The 20,935-nt window shown below is 44.0% G+C and overlaps 1 protein-coding gene across 4 annotated transcripts in view; it reads right to left on the minus strand.

Annotated features, from left to right (window-relative positions):
• ARHGEF3 (Rho guanine nucleotide exchange factor 3) overlaps window positions 1-20,935 on the minus strand; it is a 305,882-nt gene that overhangs the window by 40,003 nt on the left and 244,944 nt on the right. For all 4 annotated transcript variants that reach the window (XM_019947655.3, XM_019947656.3, XM_073811254.1 and 1 more), the window contains one exon: window positions 2,118-2,225. In XM_019947655.3, coding sequence (XP_019803214.2) covers window positions 2,118-2,225 — 108 coding nt within the window. The remainder of the gene's footprint in view (window positions 1-2,117; window positions 2,226-20,935) is intronic.

Raw genomic sequence — 20,935 nt, forward strand, 5'->3', positions numbered from 1 at the left:
TGCATGACGAGGGCCCACTTAACTCTTGTGGAATGAGTGAGGCCCTTCCTGGGGCAGACGGTGGACTCTCCTCAGAGAGACAACGGGAAGAGATGGCTGGCAACACGGAGGTTGAAATAACTACGGTGAACTTGAGCCACAGCCACTGGGATGGGAAGGAAAGCGTGAAATGGTAAGAGACAGGCTAAAGAATTTTCAAAAAGCAGAACTCAGCAAAAGACCAGATGTGCAGGGCTAGGGCAGTGATGATCTTCCAGTGGAAGCCTGTGATGAACTTGGCCATAGGGCTTAGGGACTGGTCACTGGGGAGAGAAGGTGAACACACTTTTCTTCACTAGCTTCGAAGACCTTCATCTGGCCCCCCAAGACGACCTTATTTTTTTTCTCCTCCATTCTCCCACAAAGGGGATCAGAGGATAACCAGGGGCCCAGAGATTCCAGCACAGAGCCAAACCCATAGCTAATGAGACGATGAGGTGTTCACTGGGGAGAAATATTAGCAGTGTTAACAGAGGAATGGGCAGGGAGGGATTAGCACTGGTGAGGGATGGCACCTGTAGGAAAGTGGGGAGAAGAGCTTGGGCTGTGCAAAGTCACAGCACATTGGCTGAATGGTGTGGTAACAAGGACAAGCGTGGGTGAGGGAGACTTTAAACAGTTCTCAAATCATAGATTTCATAGCATGGGACATAAGCCTTGGGTGCTGGTCCACAATTTTTTTTTTTTTTGGCCACACCACACGGCTTGTGGGGTCTTAGTTCCCCAACCAGGGACTGAACCCATGCCCTTGGTAGTGAAAGTGCTGGGTCCTAACCACTGCACTGCCAGGGAATTCCCTGGTCCACAATTTTCTTAATGACTCAGAAAGTCAAGATAAAAATACTGCTAAGCAAAAGTATTCAGGACATGTAAGAAACTGGCAGACTCAAGACTATTCCTCAGCTGAACAAGGTGAGCCTTTTCATGGCATGACTTTTGTGGGCCTCAGTCTACAAGAGGATTTTTATGATTATCATATTGGGCCCAAGGCCTTAAGACAAATCTCGATTTTCACTTTAAAAGATAAACTTTATCAGGAGTTTACAAACCACCTGTTAACCAAAGAATTATTATAGTAGTTAATATTTACACCTTAGCTGGTTAGGAAGTTAGTGATTACTAACTACAGGCCAAGGCACTATGCTAAGTCCTTTAAATGCACTATCCTGTAAATCTTTACAAGGATTCTATAAAGGAGCTGGTAGCATCATCACCCAATGTATCCATGAGGAATAAAAGCAAGACCTAGAGAGATATGAAGTTATCTGCCCAAGGTGACAAAGCCTTTGAGTGACACAGCCAAGGACAGAAGTGAGATACTTCTACTCCAGGGCCCTTGTTCTCAGTCAGGGGTCAACAAACATTTTCTGTAAGGGGCCAAATAGTAAATATTTTTGGTGTTGTGGGCGATATGATCCCTTTCACAACTACTCAACTCTGCCTTTGTAGTGCAATGGCAGCTACAGAAAACATATCAACATTTAGGCATGCCCGTGTTCCAGCAAAACTTTAGTTATAGACAGCAAAACTTTAGTTACAGACACCGAAATTTCAATTTCATATAATTTTCATGGGTCATGAAATATCATTCCTCTTTTATTTTTTTTCCCAGCCATTTTAAAAAGTAAAAACCACTCTTAGCTCCAGGGCCACAAGAAATCAGGGGGTGGGCTGAGTTTTTTCCCACATGCTATAGTTTGCAGACCCTGGTCTAAATCACTAGGCTCTCCTGCCCTCCAACTTACATCATGTGCTGGTTCCCTTGGGAGGCCCATAGATATGTTAGGACAAAACCTATGATAGCGCATCTGGATGGGGCATAGGACTGTGAAATATAATTGTGAGGAGCCCAACAGAGATGACTCCTCCAGTTACACCTCGAGGGACTCTGCCTGACACCAGTTTACAGCTTGAAAACATCTCTTTCTTCCTTTCAGTCCCCTCACTTGCTCTCTTCTGTTTAAGTAAGCATTGATTCATGTCAATCTGAAACCAGGGGAGGTTCTAGGTAGGACAGGGATGGCTCCTCCCACACAGCGTGGTTTTCTGCAAACATGAGCCCACTGTGCCCTTCTTACCTGCAGGGTTTGGCTGAAGCGCTTTAACGGTGTGGCCTTCACGGGTGGGATGAGGTTTGCTAGGGATGTGACTCTGGAAAGAGGTTTGACTCGTTTATTACTAGGCTCCTGTAGGGTTAAAAAAAAGGAAAGGAAAATGTCAAGGTCAATTACGAAGACAACATAACTCCACTATACAGTCAATGTCCCCACTCCACAAGCTGCTGGCTGCACACCGATCTGTGGAATGTAAACAGTGCTCTGTCTCACTCCAGCTGTGTGGAGGTGACCTGGCTTAGGAGCCAGGGAAGGAGAAATGGCAGAGGGATATCAACAGAAGCAGCCTCTGAGTGGACAGCAAATGGGCAGGGATCTCTCCTTTCCCTTCACCCCAAATATATCTGCCAGCTTTTAAATCAGAGGCTTCCACTAAGTAGTATGATTCTCCTCAACCCCTCCTGTAGAGAAAAGCTGCCTCAGATTTCCCATCCAATGACCTTGTCAGGCAGTTGTCTTTTGATGCTTCTGGTTTCATCTTTTTTTTTTTTTTTTTTTTTTTTTGCGGTACGCGGGCCTCTCACTGCTGCGGCCTCTCCCGTTGCGGAGCACAGGCCCCGGAAGCGCAGGCCCAGCGGCCATGGCTCACGGGCCCAGCCGCTCCACGGCATGTGGGATCCTCCCGGACCGGGGCACGAACCTGTGTCCCCTGCATCGGCAGGCGGACTCTCAATCACTGCGCCACCAGGGAAGCCCTGGTTTCATCTTTTTAAAAAATGTTTTCTCCAACTTACCTGAAGCCACTCTCCAAATTTCTAATATGCAATGGCTTTTCTAAAGCACAAAAAATCATTTTTTTTAAGTATACCAAATTAAAAAAATATTGTTTAAAGAAGTTATTCTATTGCTAGGCTCTTAACAAAGCATCTTTGTATCTACAGTATATTTGAAATGCACATATTAATAGTTATAAATAACCACCAGACAGCAAAAGAAAACGTATAGAGAAAACCCTACCATGAGCATCAGTTTTTATACTACACATAGACACAAGTTTTGAAAATCACCTCCACATAAAACGTGCAAATCTGCAAGTTACCCCAAACCAAGCTGATGGATGAGGGGAGCCTACCCATACCAATGACTCTGCAGATGAGAATTACATAAATAAAAACAACAGGCTGTGGAAAAGAGAGAGATGACAGACAAAACACTTTCCAAAGACAAAGAGAACAGTTACCCTTGTCTTCCTAAGCTCCATCTGACCTGCAGGAGATGCTTGACAGCACATGAAGACACCAAATTTTGATGGAAAAAACCAAACTTGCCAATGGTTGTGGCAAAACTCAATCATTTCCAAAGGGAGCCACAAGATGCTCATCTTTCTTTTTCAGCCATTGCCTTCAAAGTTTTGAGAGTTAAGCCAGAACTTCAGATTCTCCTGAATACCCCTGCAGGGTGTTGTGAACATAGTAGGTGCTTGGAAAAATCTTGCCTGAATTTGGAGTTCTGCTGAGAAACTCTCATGTCAGTTTATGCCCTTGCCAGCCTCAGAAATCAGAAGCATTCTCTGAAACAGACCCAACCTTTCTGGCATTCAAATAGAAAAATTAAAAGGCTTTTTAAAAAGCACAAAACAATTCCACAACGTGGCCAGGAGTGACTTCATGATTTCTCGAAGCAAATACTTCCAAGACGGAGAATGAATCTGGGCTGCCGGGTACCTCTCCAGCCTCTTGGTATGCTGAGCTGAACAGACAGCAGGAAACTCTCCGAACACTGGGAAGGCTTAGTTCCAAAATGCAAAGGATGAATCTCTCAACATGAGAGACATCGCATTACAATTATTTAAATGCTGAAGAGAAAGATCCAATAGCCCTTCTGCTTCCAGGTGACAGCGCCCTTCAAGGATGCTCCCTGTCCAGTGCCTGGCTCCTGAGTATCTGTGCCCAGAGGAGGATTTTTAAAATATTTTTTTACGTCAGAGTCAGAGCTCCATTACCAGCGGGCATACTGAATACACACACACACACACACACACACACACACACACACACACACACACACACACACACACACACACACACACACACACACACACACACACACACAGCCTCTTGAGCATCCCCTGAATGGCTCCTGCTTTGGCTGGAAATGCCAGAGTTGTGATATACCACCTTTGGTGGCACAAACTGCATTGCAGCAAGTGAGAAGATGGGGGATTTCCTAGAGGATTAGGACTTGGTCTCAGATAATCCTGCACGTACCTCAGAGCCCATTGACTCCTAGGTCTCTGTTTTATTAACGGCTAAATCTGTTAGGTCACAAATTCTATATCAAACTAGGGAAGTTGAAGGGCAAACGCCAATTGGCTTCTCTTGCTTTAAAAAGGGGCAGGGAGCCCTGCATGCTTGGCAGGATGAGGGAAGATTCGGCTCTGTTCCACTTGCTGTGTCATCTTTTCTAAGGTTCTGCTGACTTTGCTGCCCATTTTACATGAGCCAGTCAGATGGGTGTTTTTCTGCACCGCTATAAGATGAATGCACAGTGCAAATGTTGGCCCCTCTGCAAGTTGTGTGCAGTGTTGCTACATGAGATTGTAATTAAAACTCCTTTCCCAAGGCTTTGCCCATTTGGAAGTAAACACTGGGCTGCTCTCTGGCAATCTGACATTCCCAAGTAATGAACAATCAAAACAAACCACTGCTGCATGATTTAGTGCTTGATCCAGCAAAGCGGGCAGGTGCAATTTCACAACCAGAACATTTACAGGTTATTGAATCTATAGAGGAGGCTTTATGCCTGACCCACATGAGTCAAATATGAATTATGGTGTTCTCCTTGAGGGCTTCAGTGAGAATAGGAGATTAAAAAAATTCTTGGCCTAATTTGATTTTTCTTTTCCATTTACTCAGTATGTCTCGAGCTACATTTTACTGCTGTCTAAAAGGAGCCTCAGGGAAAATGTTTCCAGATTCTAGTTAAATAGCTCTACTGAGAACTAGCAAATGCAATAAGAGGGATGCTTTCAGGCTTTACAGAGAGATAACAGAACACAACCTGCAGAAGCTTCCTAATCCAACAACTCAGCTGCCAGACTAAGCTGGGCAAGGACACTGCTAAACCCAGGAATGAAGTGTCCTGTTTCAAGTACAGACACCACCCTCACCATGCAATTCTAAGCCAGGGCAGGAGGACATCTCACCAAAGAGGTTAAAAAAATAAAACAAAAAAGAAAAAGGCAGGGGCTTCCCTGGTGGCACAGTGGTTGAGAATCTGCCTGCTAATGCAGGGGACACGGGTTCAAGCCCTGGTCTGGGAGGATCCCACGTGCCACGGAGCAACTATGCCCGTGAGCCATAACTACTGAGCCTGCGGGTCTGGAGCCTGTGCTCCGCAACAAGAGAGGCCAGCGATAGTGAAAGGCCCGCGCACCATGAAGAAGAGTGGCCCCCGCTCGCTGCAACTAGAGAAAGCCCTTGCACAGAAATGAAGACCCAACACAGCAAAAATTAATTAATTAATTAATAAACTCCTACCCCCAACATCTTAAAAAAAAAAAAGAAAGAAAAAGACATTGAGTATTCTGTGTGGGCAGTATTTTCTGAATAACAACCTTTTGCATGTTTTCCAGACCTTACACCTTTTTTTGTTTTTCTTGTCTTATTGCACTGGCTAGGACTACCCGTATATTGTTGACTACAAGCTAAAATAGCAGGCACCATAGTCTAATTCCAAATTACAAAGTAATTATTATGAAGGTTTCATCATTAAGTATTGTATTTGCTGAGAGTATGGAAGAGACACCCTTTATCGGGTAGAAAAAGTTCCTTTCTGTACTAAGTTTGCTGTGAATTTTTATCATGAATGATAAAACTGACTTTTATCAAATATTTTCTCTTCACCTTTCCAGAGGACAAGGAATGGGAAAAAAGAAGGAAGAGGTGGGAAGAAGGAAAGGAGAGGATGAAGAAAGGTATAGAGGTCATATTTTTCATAAAGGAATTGATTCAGCAATTTTAAATATCTCTTGTGCTTGAATTACAAACAAAGGAGAATAAAGCACTCCATGTAATTTTGTTTTTTTTATTATTATTATTTTTTTGCGGTACGCGGGCCTCTCACTATTGTGGCCTCTCCCATTGCGGAGCACAGGCTCCGGACGCACAGGCTCAGCGGCCATGGCTCACGGGCCCAGCCGCTCCGCGGCATGTGGGATCCTCCCAGACCAGGGCACGAATCCGTGTCCCCTGCATCGGCAGGCGGACTCTCAACCACTGTGCCACCAGGGAAGCCCTTTAATTTTATTTTTAATGTGAGATTTAATTAAATAGATTTTAATATTCCTTCCCTAGGGGATACAGTTCTTATCCTCTCCTTATTCTTCCCCCCCAAAAATAAAAACCAAAGCACATTATATACAATGTAAGAAAATGCCTATCATATCAATATAATTTGGCACTATTTCTTATTCCTTAAAAAATAGTTCCATTCTAATAGATGTGGCATACAGTAAACCCTCACTCATTCTCCCTGCACTTCACTTTTGCAGCCAGAGTGGGGTTGGAGAGCAGTAGGAGAGTCTTTCACATCACGTCTGTAGCTTCCCTGAGACTCTGCTTTTACTGAGTCACAAACACGGCCCAGGAGGGGCCAGAAATGCAGCCATTAGTGCAGGACTGACTGCTCTATTGCAGGGCAGCACTGCTCTTAGATGCTCTACACCTGGCCAGGAGCAAGAGAGAGGTGAGAAACGACTGTGCTAGCAGATGCTTTTGCCCATGAGTTGATGGAATCATAAATAAAAAGTCTTTCAAATGTTTAGAAACACCAGGAAGCCTTATGCAGGGCTACATTTGTGTGACAGGAGATGTGCTGGGAACCGCACACCCAGGGGTCACGTGTCACCCAACAGTAACCCTCTAGAAGGCTTTCATCATCCTCATATTAAACAGGAAGTTATGATCTCAGAGTGATGGAGAAGCTCTAGAATTATTACATAATAATAATGAGCTCATATTCATTGCAGGGACTCTTCTCTATGCTTTACAGATATTTACTAATTTATTCTCCTAACAGCCCTGCAAGGTAGCCACTATTGTGATCTTCATCTTAAAGATGGGGAAAGCTAAAAAAGGTGGCCAGGATTTAAACCTAGGCTAGGGAGGCTGGATCCAGAGCCCATGCCCTACTCCAGGGCTTGGCTAACTTTTTTGTAAGGGGCCAGATGGTTAAATATTTTAGGCTTTGAGGGCTGTCCAGCCTTTGTCACAACTACTCATCTCTACCATCAGCCATAAACAGTATGTAAATAAGTGAATGTGCCTATGTTCCATTAAATCTTCATCTATAGACATTAAAATTCGAATTTCATATAATTTTCACATGTCACAAAATATTATTCTTCTTTTGCTTTTTTTCAACCATTAACAAATACAGAAACCATTCTTGAGGGCTTGAGGCCTTTTTTTCCCCCTGCTCATTAGAAAAAGGAACATGAGTTTTGTGGGAGATTCCCCAATTTTCAATTAAGTATTCTGCTCAGTAGAGAAGAGGACACTGTAGAAGATTCTAGAAAATTAATTTCCAAAATACTGTTTTCTGACAGCACCTTTACTATACTAGGCAACATTCAAAATGTTTAGATCCTGAGTTCCACTTCCAAGTACTACTGAGTCAAAAATAAGGGGTAGAAATCTGATTTTAAGATGGTATGTGGTCAAAATGCTCCATAATACAAAGATTTATTTCAATGGACAGAAAACAGTTTTGCAAATGTACTATTGAATGCTGAACTGCAGCTGACAGGTGCCATCTGAGATTTTTACTTCAGTTGTTAGTGAGGGCCTAGTGAGAAAGGATACTAAAGAGGCAGACATCATCTAGAATCAACAGTAATTAGAAGAAACCTGGTAAAATGAAAACAAAAATCCCACTACTGAATTTCAATAATTCTCAACTGATATAGGCCAGAATAGGGAAAGGCCCATGTGGCTGGGAAACTGAGAGCTGAGAGGGCTACCTTGAAACATTTAAACTTAGAGACCCAGCAATCCCACTACTGGGCATATACCCTGAGAAAACCATAATTCAAAAAGAGTCATGTACCAAAATGTTCACTGCAGCTCTATTTACAATAGCCAGGACATGGAAGCCACCTAAGTGTCCATCACCAGATGAATGGATAAAGAAGATGTGGCACATATATACAATGGAATATTACTCAGCTATAAAAAGGAACAAAACTGGGTTATTTGTAGTGAGGTGGATGGACCTAGAGACTGTCATACAGAGTGAAGTAAGAGAAAAACAAATACCATATGCTAACACATATATATGGAATCTAAAAGAAAAGAAAATGGTCAGAAGAATCTAGGGGAAAGACAGGAATAAAGATGCAGACCTACTATAGAATGGACTTGAGGATACGGGGAGGGCGAAGGGTAAGCTGGGACAAAGTGAGAGAGTGGCATGGACATATATACACTACCAAACATAAAATAGATAGCTAGTGGGAAGCAGCCGCATAGCACAGGGAGATCAGCTGGTGCTTTGTGACCACCTAGAGGGGTGGGATAGGGAGGGTGGAAGGGAGACGCAAGAGGGAGGGGATATGGGGATATATGTGTATGTATAGCTGATTCACTTTGTTATAAAGCAGAAACTGATACACCATTGTAAAGCAATTATACTCTAATAAAGATGTTAAAAAAAAAAAAAACTTCTAGGTCACTACAAATATTCTCATGTTCTCACTTCCCTTGACAGCTCCTAATGCCAAGGCCTTCCCACCCTTTCACTGTATTTTGTTGTCATATCACTATAGTTTCCTCCAATCGGTGACAGTTCCTCAGTCTTCTGTGACAATGATACTTTTCAAGAGTGCTGGTCAGTTATTTTGTAGTATATCTCTCAATTTAGACATGTCTGATGCTTTCTCATGATTGGATTCAGATTATGCATTTTTGGCAAGAATACAGCAGAAGTGATGTGCCCTTCTTGGTGCATCATATCTGGGGGACATGATGTCACTATATCTTATAACTGGTGACATCGACCTGGACCAGTTGGTCAAGGTGGTACAAGGGGTTGAATTGTGTCCCCCACAAAAAGATATGTTGAAGTTCTACCCCCAAACCTGTGACAGTGGCCTTATTTGGAGATAGGATTTTGGCAGATGTAATCAGGTTAGGATGAGGTCATATTAGATTGCAGTGGGCCCTAAATGCCATCGTTGGTGTCCTTATAAGAAGGGAAATTTAGACAGAGACATACAGGGAGACAGCATATGATGATGGGGGCAGTGATTAGAGTGATGCATCTACAAGCCAGAGAACACCAAAGATGGATGGCAAACACCAGAAGCTAGGAAGAGGCAAGGAAGAATTCTCCTGCAGGTTTCAGAGGGAGCATGGCCCTACTGACGCCTTGATTTTCGACTTCTAGTTTGCAGAAGAGTAAGAAATAAATTTCTGTTGTTCTAAGCCTCGCCTCTTGTGGTACTTTGTTACAACAGCCCTACAGGAGGTATCTGCTGGATTTCTCCATTGTAAAGTTACTACTACTCCCTTTGTAATTAATACACATAAATGGAAGAGATTCTTTGTGACTACGTGCATCCTCTGGAATTCAGCTCTGCAAGTGCTTACCCAGCATCTGCAAAGTGGGCTTCATGGAAGGGTACACGTGTCACCCTTGGGGAAATGTCTTCTGGATGCACAGAGAGAACCAGAGGTTGATCCAGGCAGAGCACCCAAGAGAGTAAGCCTTGGCTGGAGTGGGGCAAGTGAGGTGTTCAGCAGGTAGAGCACAGTGGAACACAGGGGCATGGAGGACACAGAGGCAGCAACGAGGAGTCCTTCGCAGAGCAGTCTGAGCAAGAGGGGAGCAAAGAAGGGGAGCTTCTATGGAAACTACAAGTGACTCTTCATCTTATTTTTTTGGAAATAGAAAAAAACAATAATGAAATAATGGTTCCTAACTCCAAAATTTCCATTAAAAATTTTTTTGTTTTCTTTCCCCTGGCACGGAGCTAACTGACCTGGTGTCATCTGTTACTAGAAGTTAAAAGGCAAATAATGAGGCTCAAATTCCAACGGAAACCTGGCTTCATTGATTAGGCCAAACGCATTTCAGAATTATTGGTTTCGAACCCACAAGGTGAGCAAAAGGTCTTCAAAAGTAGAACTATAATTTCCCCCTAAAAATGCCAGGTGATTATAGGTGATTTCAACAAAGGTCCCACAGACTTTGTGGACTCTGCCAAACCGCCAGGAACAGCTCTGGGAAGAATCCCTGATACCTTCCCCCCTGGCTAATCTCAAACGTGGAGGCCACATCCTTGTGTTTATTTTCTCCAGCTGCAGGTTTGGTTGCCTTGCACTGTGTATCCAAGGGAGATTAGATTTCCTTTTTGATGAAATGGCCCAACTCTCTCTGCATCAGATGCTATAAGGAAAACATCCTAATTTCCTTCTTTAAAAGAAAAAAGTGCTTTTTGGGGGCTTTGTTTTGTTTTGTTTGTATTTTTGCTACTGGGGACTAAGGAGAGTCTGGATAAATAAAACCCACAGGACCCTCTGAGTTAGTTCAGTCTCATGGCCAAGCTGTAGACAGGGTGTTGGATTGTTGTGTTGAGGAGCTGACGATTTCTGCAGCCTCCCCTCACGGCAATGCTAAAAAGCACTGATGGAGACACCACACACAAAATGGTTTGGACAGATCCACAGATTAAACCATCGACGCTTGGGGCCATAAAACTGAACACATTAAGGTTGGGGAGATGCTCTTTATTCCATGTATATCAAGTCTGTTTTGGCTTGAGCCAGTCAGCACCTACGGCCTCTGGCCAAGGTCAGCCTGTGAGGTGGCTGCTTTTAGGGGGGTCTTGCTTAGGGCAGGAGCATCAGAGGGGGATGCTAGACTAAGCTCAGACACTGCTGGCATAAGCCTCTGAAAGGATGCTCAGTTCCAGCCCCAAACACAGCTCCCATCAAATGCAAGCAGAAAAATGAGAAGAGAAAGAAATCACACTTTATGACATTTCATGTGGTCATCCTGGCTTCATTTCCTCCAGGCCTCCCCTGCTTCCTTCAAGTTCAAAGCACGTGCTGGCAAACCACTATCGCTAATATTTGTATAAACTGAATGGCAAAATGAAGGAAAGGTGAGTGTGGGACGAGTCAGATGGATTTCATCCAGTGTACCTTGGAGGAGCGATTAATTTTACTACAAACTCTGAGAGGGCAAACGTTACTGGCATACCATTTTGTTTCTGAGGGAGCACCTCAAGAAAGTTATTATCTTTATTCCTCTCATTATCATTGACTGTTTGCTCCCACACTGGAAAAGTAGCCTGTTCTTCTCTGCCATGGGGATATTCATTTTTGATGAATGGTGGTTTATGGGCCGAAAAACAAAAAACAAAACATTGGAAAATAATTCAGTAAAATATGGGACTCTCCGAGAGCCGAGGTGGGCAGCAGCCTAGGTTACGAACAAAATCTCTTAGCAGTGCCAGTAAAATAAAACAGAACCACTGTTTCAGACACTGTATTTTTGGCTAAGGTTTCACTCCTCAATTACTTTCAAAGTTATTCGTTTCAGTCAACATTATAAGGGTAAGTCAACATTTGTCCTGGCAGCAAGCCCAAATTTATTTTATTAGTCTGCTACCGGTTAAATTGGCCCATGATTAAAAATATTTAATAAATAGCCCTAAAATATTGGAGTTTAGTAGAAAACCACATTCACGTTCTCTTACACAGGATGTTACTATTACTTAACCTTGGGCAGAAGGAGAAATGCACACCCACGCCCCGGTAAGTTCCTTTTAGCAAACGCTAGCCCATCGCCTGAAACTCATTTTGGTCATGCCCAGACATGGCATTACAGACCTTCAGAGAAAGACGAAGCTAAATATTTAGCTCTCTCTGCAGTCTCTGGCTCCACATATGCCTTCTGAGCATCAAGCAAAGCTCTTACTCTGTCAAGGAGAAAGGGCCAGATGCTCAGAGCTGAAGCGCTTTAACAGTTCGACCTCCTGGAAAAGTGTGAGAGCTGCCAGCAGGCTCAAGCCTCTGTGGCCCTTACAGGGAAGCCAACCTTAGGCCCAGAAGATGTTTTCTCATGAGTAGAGCCAGGTTATGCCTTTTTGCCAAGAATGCCACAGAAGAAATGTGCCCACAGCACGCCACACCTATCTGCAGGTCTGGAAAATGGGGTCAGAGCCGCACATTTCTGGGTGCGGGACGCCAAGAAGTCAGCCGGAGGTGGCAGTGGTGGCCTAATCACAGTCACAGGCCCAGAGGAAGGGCTCTGTGGTTCTGGGGTCTCGGCCAGTCATTTCCTATTGACTTCTTGGAAACCCCTGGGTGGGATATAAATTCTGTATTTGTTTATCTCTGTAAAAGGGATTCCCTGGCTTCCCCTTGGGCTGGGTTGGAGGGGTAGGGGGAGAAGAATGCACTGGGGATTCCACCTCTGCTTCAGGGTTTGGGAACTGGTGTGTACAGACCTCAAGGGCACTTTAAGGACATTTGCTGAGGCTTCCCTGGTGTTTAAGGATGAGCAGAAAGCCTGTGCTGAAAGTGACAAAGTTCTTGTCACTCTGGCCCCCCAAATGTGTTGATTCTTTGCAAAGGACCTAAGGATAAAATATGAGCCTACCTTTCCAGCCAGAGGACAGTGCCCTATGCACTGAACACCCTGTGACCCTGGGCCAACGATGTAACCTCCACGGGCTTGGTCTCATGCCCTGTGAAGTGAGGGTGGCTCTCCAACCCTCTCACAGGGTTGTTGGGAAGGTGACACGAGATCATGTGTGTAATGTGCTCAGTACAAGCCTGTCCCATAAGTTGTTGCCTGTAAATATCAAATTATTGCCTTGAAACTGATGTCCAAGGAGAGGCGTGATCTCCCCCACACTCCCCCCCACCCCCAGCCTGTTCTCCTGCTCTCATTCATCCCCTGCAGCACTGGATTTTGCTCTGAGCCTCCCAGGGACAAAGCTGGTGCTCCATGTTACCTGCCACTATCTCACCAATGACATGCTCTGGCCACCGAGGACTCGGGCTGCTATGAGACCACATTTTGATTCTACATTCCTGCCTTCCCTTTCTTCCGGCAGTTTTATCATCTGTTTAGTCAAGCTCTGGCTGGATAGAGCAAAACTGGGAGTGGTTTGGCAAGATCCAAGGCTACATCCAAGTAGAGAAAAACATCAACTTAAGATAAGAACCTGAGTGGTGGAAGTGCACCCAAACGGGTAGGTCTTGAGGTCTACATCGAACTCCTCCCACCCTCCCCTCCCCTCCCCACATTGTTGAATTATAGGCTAAAAGAGCTGGTCTCCAATCTTGCCTGATCCCAGTACTATCTGGGATTAGGCAATGATAGGAATTCTGGGTGTTCAAGCCATGTCAGAGGTGGAGGGTAGAATTTCTCCCAAAAATAACATGTTACTTTTGGCTTCCAGAAAGGACCATACACAGATCCACTGACATGTCCTCTCTCTTATCTACCTGCCATCCCTTGAAGCTCAGCATTATCTTAGCTTCCCAGAAGAGGAAAAAGAAGTACAGAGATGGAAAAGGATGCACAGATCTCAATCTCAAAGGAAGGGCAGCGTGTTCCAGCTGAATCTGAGATGAGCAAACACGTTGCAGGCAAGCAAAGCTAACAGCTGGGTTAACATCTGACTGAAGATGAGGCTGAGACGAGGAATCCCACATTCAGCTGCTGGGTAAAACCTACAGGGACATCTGACCAAGGGCACCAGGTCTTCAGGAAAAGAACATGGACCCCCCTCCTCTTTCTGTTCTCGATGAGAACAATGATTTTCAGCAGTAAAGCCTTGCAGAGATGTGACTTCCAGAGAGAAACAGAAAATACATTTGCTGAGCTCCCTGGTAACCCCATCTGTCCCTCCTAGCACAATTTATCCTTTCAAATCATTTGGTCCACGTGCATCCTCAGCAGCACATGCCTCCACTGAGAATCAGGGAACACTGCACTTGGGTGTTTTAGAACAGTCTGCTCTCGACTGAGAACAGAATACACTGAAACCTGATTATTGAAAAATGGAAAAAGCTACCAGTCACACAGCCACAAGGGATTGACTGAATTGGGAATAAAATAAAATATTTTAAAACTTTCCTGCTTTAGCTTTCAGCTGACATCTTACCACCCACTAAGCGATGGTTTGCAGAAAAATAAGGTACAAAGCATGCTGTTCAGGAAACTGTGAGGTAGGTAATCTACAACGGATTCATATGGCCTTGCTGTTGCCCCACACACCCCAGCTGAGCAGATGAATAGCTTCAAAATGTTACTCCTTGGGAAGTGTGTGTGTGTGTTTGTGTGTGTGTGTGTTCGTGCACACATCCAGAACACAAGACTGAACGTTAAGACAGTTCTTATTTCGTAGCACATTTTTAATGACAGGAATTAAAAAATGCCCACTAACAATGGATTTTTCCAAAGGCTCATAACAAACCCTGACTCTCACTGCTGTACACTTGCAACCTTGAAACATAGTGATTATGTGTTATTTCTAACTCTCAGCAATTAATATGCAACCAGATGTATCATTATCTACAGTCTATTAAAATTCAGAAGCCTGTGCATTTGAAAAATAATGTATTGCGCTGACAAAGGAGGCAGAAGCCTCAGAGACCCAGCTCTCTCCCCACATCACACGCAGTTCATTTCAATTACAAAGACACAAGAGGGAAAATGAATAAACAATGGCAGTTGACTTAAAAGAAGTAAATACAAACCTGTGATTTGGTTGTTTGGTTTTGCCACTGGAGACTCAGTGGTAAGGGGTGCCAATAAAAGTTTCCAGGAAAGACAAAAGCAGTTTTGTGGTAAAAGAAAAACGTTCTTTATTCCTGAAGTAAAGTGCTCCTGTGGCAGAAGGGGGCAAAGTTCCCATGAGTTTTCCAGCACGGGCCAGCTATAGAGGGAAGGGCTCCTTTGGGAGACTACTGAGGGTCTAACCTGACAAAGATTTCCCCAACTCCCTAAGCACCCCCAGTGATGGGGGGGGGAGGCTCATTTACCAGCCAGGTGCTCCCTCCTTCTGCCCCACCATTTAGGAGCCGGGTTCTGGGTCGCTCCTGAATTTACAAAGCAGGGCTGTGCAGAGGGGTGGCGAGGGGCCGTCTGGCCCCACAAAGCCTCCAGAATTGCTACTAAATAAACTACATGTTGCCAGGGCCCCTACCTACTCACAGATTCCAGCAATTTTCTAGAAACAGAGAAGTCGGTCATCCCACACCTGACCCAGGTGTAATTCTTCTCTTCTGATTTTGTCAAGAAGAGAAGGAGGGGAAGGGGGTGGGGGGATTGCAAAATGGGTAAAGGGGGTGAGCTGTATGGTGATGGATGGAAATGAAACTTTTGTTGGTGAGTATACAGAAGTCAAGTAGTGTATACAGAAATCAAAATATAATGTTGTACACATGAAACTTTTATAGTGTTGTAAACCAATGTTACCTCAATTAAAAAAAAAGATATCTGAGGATTAAACTAATGAAAACAACAATAAAAATTATTTTTAAAGAAAGAAGAGAAGGAAGCACTATGTAGACAATGGGGGACCTCTGGCCGGGGAGGAGGAGGTACCACGAGCCCTGGGGTCACCTGGTGCCAGATGCTGGCACACACATACACTCACTCATCTATTCCACATAGCAATCCCATCACCCCATTTTATAGAAGAGGAAGCAGGCGTTTAGAGAAGTGAGGTGACTTGTCCCCAAGTCATACCCAGTAGTTAATTGGCAGAGCTGAAATTCAAATTCAACTCTATCTGACTCGAAAGCTTTCCCAGCAACCCCCATACCGGCTTCCCTGGATACGCAAGTTCCTTTTACAGAAACAACATAACAGTAATAATATTGAGGGCAATTTTGAGCCAGGCTGTGCCAAAGTGTGTTCTATGCATGATTTCCTTGCTTTCTATTAAGTCAGTACTATTAATATACCCATTTCACAATGCAGACAACTGAAGCTCAGAGGGGTTAAGAGCTTTGCCTGAGATCACAGAGCTGGTAGTGAGTGGTGGAGCCAGGACTGAGCACAAGGCTGCTACGCTACAAGGCCTGGGTTGTTAACCACAGCACTGCTCATTTCCTAAGCCAGGTGAGGGGAGCCCTGAAGAAATCAAAGACTGTAGAGGCAGAAGAGACTGATGGAGGGAGTGAAAAAGTAGGAGCTGTTGGTTTGACATTCAAGCCCTGTCTTTCTGGAATCAGCAGCCCCTCTTGGGTGCTCCCCCAGCATCTTAGAGTGCCCAGCCAGGCGCACAGGTGCCACGCTAGTGTTAAGGGCAGGCCTGGGGAGTGGTGTGTTAGCATCCAGCACCAGGGGTTCATTGGATGACCCCCTCCCAGTCTGCCAAACTCCCCCAATGAGGTTGCCAATTCACCACCCAGCTTTCTGCTGATTGACAATCACTGCCTGTACTTTAATGTTGTGAATGACCTCATCAAACTCAAGGAAAAGTTCCTTGAGGGTCAAAAGCATGCCTTTCTCTTCTTTAAACCCAGAAAAAAAAGAAAAAGCTAGGTAGAGTCTGGTCTTCACAAATATTTACTGACAAGCAAAGAGCACTGGGAGTCATTTTTAGTTGTCCAACTCTTCACCAACTTGTATCCCTCACGCTATGGAGTTTCCCCACATTTCTAACAAAGGACCTATTTATAATTAAAGTGTGCTGCTAATGAGTATGGCATGAAGAACTCCCAAAGCAACCTAATCCTCCTCACCTTCCCTGGGTCTGTGTCTGCGGTTGGAATGTGGGTAAGGTTCCCGGATGATCCGTGTCAGGTGGGAGCTGGCCTTGAGGATAATGACACACTCTTCATCTCCCATGAGCAGGGAGCCTCTCTACCCAGAGCTCATACCCCACCCCCCTGCGGGAGAGTCATTATGGGAACACTAGAAAACCACACTAAATTTTTTCATCCTACCTGGCAGGAATAAATGTGAAGCTTGCCAGTGTGCTTGGAACATCTTGTTTTTCAAAAAGTAATGCCCAGTGCCAACTCGGATCCCTGGAAACTGGGTGGGTGTTTCCTAAAAGGAAGGGGTGACCTTGCAGCAGACCACTGGACAGGGATGTCCGTCCACAGCTTCCACTCAACTGATGGACATGCAAAACAGATGCTGCTGAGGCTAATGGTCTGTGGAGCATTTGCTCTGTGGAAGCCTTCTGCATGCCCGTTTCATCTTCACAATTCCCTTGGAAGTTCTCATTTTACAGATGAGGAAACTGAGGCTCAGAGGATGAGTCACTGGTCCAAGGTCTCTTGGCTCACAAGTGGCCAAGTTTGGGATTCAAACTCAGCTCAGTCTGATCCTTAACTCCAAGTCTCTAATCACTACTTTCACTCTATGGCTGCCCCAAATTAAAATGCAATCTTGTTCAATCCTTCCCTCAGGGTGAAGGGGAAAAGGAAGAAGGGTTAAATGATTTCAGCTGGAATTTTGGAACTTTAAAGTTTTGAAAAGAAAAAAAGAGTTTTGTTCTTAGAACAGAAATCCAGTTGTTTTTTTTTTAATTGGCTAACAACTAGTCCATAAAGGTATTCTACATCACATTAAAGCCAGCTTTTATCTATTTAAAAATCTTAATACCTGAAATCTGGGTCCTATGCTCAAAGGTCAAATTTCTGGTCTGTAAGTGGCTGTGGCCAAACCTGGAAATTTTTGTTGCAGAGTGCTAACCCTGGAAAGGCCTCAGAACACGCCTAATGCACTGCTTCCAAACTCTCGGTACCATCACACCAATCTTTTGCCCTGTGTACATATCCTCTGAGCTATTACATAATGTTTCCTTAAGTTACTCATTTTTTACTTGAGTAAACTTATTGCAAAAATAAACTCTACCACTGCCTTAAACAGAAAATCACTATCACCTGCCATAAATAGAAACTACCTTTAAAAAAATGAACCCTATTGTTAAATTTTTGTTAGACACTTGCCTGCCTGAGGCCTGTGCTTTGTTAAAAAGGGAAATTAGCAAGTGATAGAGAGGCATTAAAGACACACTAGCTCCAAACTGAGACTTTCTCCTTGACATAATGAGAAGGATCAGAAGAGAATTGGAAAGGGAAAGTGATTCGAAATTATTTTGTGTCTTGTTTCCCTGTCACCTTGTCCTGTATCATGTGAGCTACCACAAGTGGTAAGAAACCCATCTTCTGGGAAATAAAGATCTAACCCAGTCCACTCATTCAGAAACAAAGACGCTGAGGTTCCAAGAAGCTGAGCCTATTTGCGCCCTGTCCCCAGCTAGTAGTGAAACTCTTTTAAGAACCAGCTTAGAAACAGTTGCTGCTAAAGAAATTCAGATGAGCATTTAAGAGCCCTCCAAAGCAAAGACTTCTTGATGCTGAGCCACAACAAAGCCTCGCTCTTCTGAACTGTTGAAGCCTGGGAATAAAACATTCAGAGACTAACGAGAGAAAAGCAGGTGTCTTTTCTGATGCTGTCTCCTTCAAAGTTCTCTGAAAAGGCTCCATCAAACAGCTGAGGCGGAAGGCAAGGACTCTTCACTGTGCGTCTGTGGTTGACACTTAAGCTACCACCAATTTTTTCCTCTTCAGTCTATTTCCTTCTTCACAGTGGTGTCAGACCCCTTCTGCAAGACCACACCAATCACCAATCACCAACCAGCAAGGAGGATGGCTGACGAGGTGTGCGAAAATGAAGCAACGCTGCCAAAACCTAACAGGATACAGATGGGCCACCCACACCCCTCCCCCACCTCTGTGAAGTCAAAAATAAGAACGCTCGTCTTCACCAGTGACCTTTAATTATCTTCTCTGTATTTGCCTGGGGTCGTTCTTGACATGCTTGTGTCACTTGGGGGTTATGGAATGTTAGCATTTCAATATAAGATAACACACTTGAGGAGGGAGCTTGCACTGGCCTTGTGTCAGGACCAGAAAGCACAGAGGGAAACCTTATCACTCGGTCCCCTTGGACATCAGGCCCAACTCCATCTCTCTCTACCCACTGGCTGGTTCCCTTTTTCCTTCTGCAGCTTCTTCCTCCAGCAAGACTCCAAACTTCCAAATCTGACAATGTATGACACCTGATAAATATTTAACTTTATTTTTTTCTAAGTCCTGACATAGGCTCTCTGTTTTGTTTAATTCAGTCAGGTTGCCAACTCTAGTGGCATCTACAGAAACAGTACCCTGGGGGAAATGCTCTGTTTTTACCGTTTAATTATCACCTCTGGTGCAAATTACATCTGCAGAGCTCAGAAAGACATCATTTTAAGGGATGTCATCTACATGTACAGAAGTTTGTGTCTATCCATTCTTTGTGGGCTTTCTGTTTATTCTAACAGGGATCTCACATCAAATATAAAGTAAGGCCTTGCACTTGGATCTGCAGGAGTGCAGGCCAAGGGAAGGGTCCACTAGTCCATTAGCCCCCAGGTGAGCTCACTGCATGCAGTGTTCAGGCTAAGTTTGATGGGGTTCACTTTGAACACTCCCCAAATAGTGCTGCTTACAACCGACCTCACTCAGGAACACGGCTGGCTTAAGCCAATATTCTGGTGTGCCAAGAGGTCAAGGCTAGTCAAGGAGGGACCAACATTTCGGCCCTGCCTCCTAATCTCTCTGAATCTCTGTTTCCTCAGTTGACAGACAAAGAGGACAGTCCTTGCCTTGCACAGGTCCCGAAGCTGTGCAAGATTTAAAGGAGAGAATGCATATGAAAATAATTGACTGTTATTTGAACACTGAGTAGCATTGCTATAGTGATCACAACGACAAAGGAAGGGGGATGCTCTGATTGAAGCATCCCTTCCCCCACTTCTCTAGATCCCATGTGCATACATATATATTTAAATTGGTTACATCATGTATATAATTATGCTCAACTTTCCGCCTCTTTATTTTTCCCAGGAACATTAGGGTATTTCTGTCTGCTAGTGTGTAACGGCTCAAATGATGTCATTGACCCCTGGGCCAGAGGCCACGGTACATGGAGCCATTCCCTCATTATAGGTCAGAGGGGTTGTTGGCTCTTCTGGCTGTTACAAGAAAGTAGGAAAGGACGCTAGATTGGAATCAGACTTCAAGCTTTTAGCTCTGCCATTCCCGGCTGTGTGATCCTAGGAAAATCACTGCACCTCTCTGACTCCTGGTATCCTTATCTTTAAAATGAGGATAATTATACTCAGGTGAGGCAAAGAATATAAAAGTACTTTGAAACCTATAAAACGTATAAACATAAACATTATTGCAAATAATGTCATTATGAACAACTTTGGACACACAGCTTTATTCCCTCAAGACCTGGAATACTGGGTGCGAAGATTTGAACCATTTTTGTCTTTTAATATGCACTGGCAAGTCCCCTCATTCCACACAGAAGTAATTATTTCTCTTCAACATCCCCAGCTTTGGGTTTTATCGTGTCTTTAAAATACTTGTGACATCAATTAGGCATGAAATATCATCTTACAATTATTTGCCTTTTCCATTTCTATAATTTCTATTAGAGTGAACTTTTAAAACAATGTTACTTTCATAGTTCCTTGTGTATGAACTGCCTATTATTGTCTTTTTGCCCATTTGTCAATGGACATCTTGGAGTGTTCTTTTATATCTGTATAAATTATTCATATGACAAAGATTAATCTTTAGTCTGTCACCTCTATTTCAAAAATTTTTTCAATGTATTAAGTCTACTTCTCTTGTCTAAGGAAGCACATTAAACATAAAAGAAATCTTGTTTGTTGATACAGCATCATACAGTGTCTTTAGGCTGATCAACACTCAAGAGGACACTGAGGATGTCCGATGGAAATA

Source organism: Tursiops truncatus, chromosome 10, assembly GCF_011762595.2.
Source record: "Tursiops truncatus isolate mTurTru1 chromosome 10, mTurTru1.mat.Y, whole genome shotgun sequence".
Classification (NCBI taxonomy): Eukaryota; Metazoa; Chordata; class Mammalia; order Artiodactyla; family Delphinidae; genus Tursiops; species Tursiops truncatus.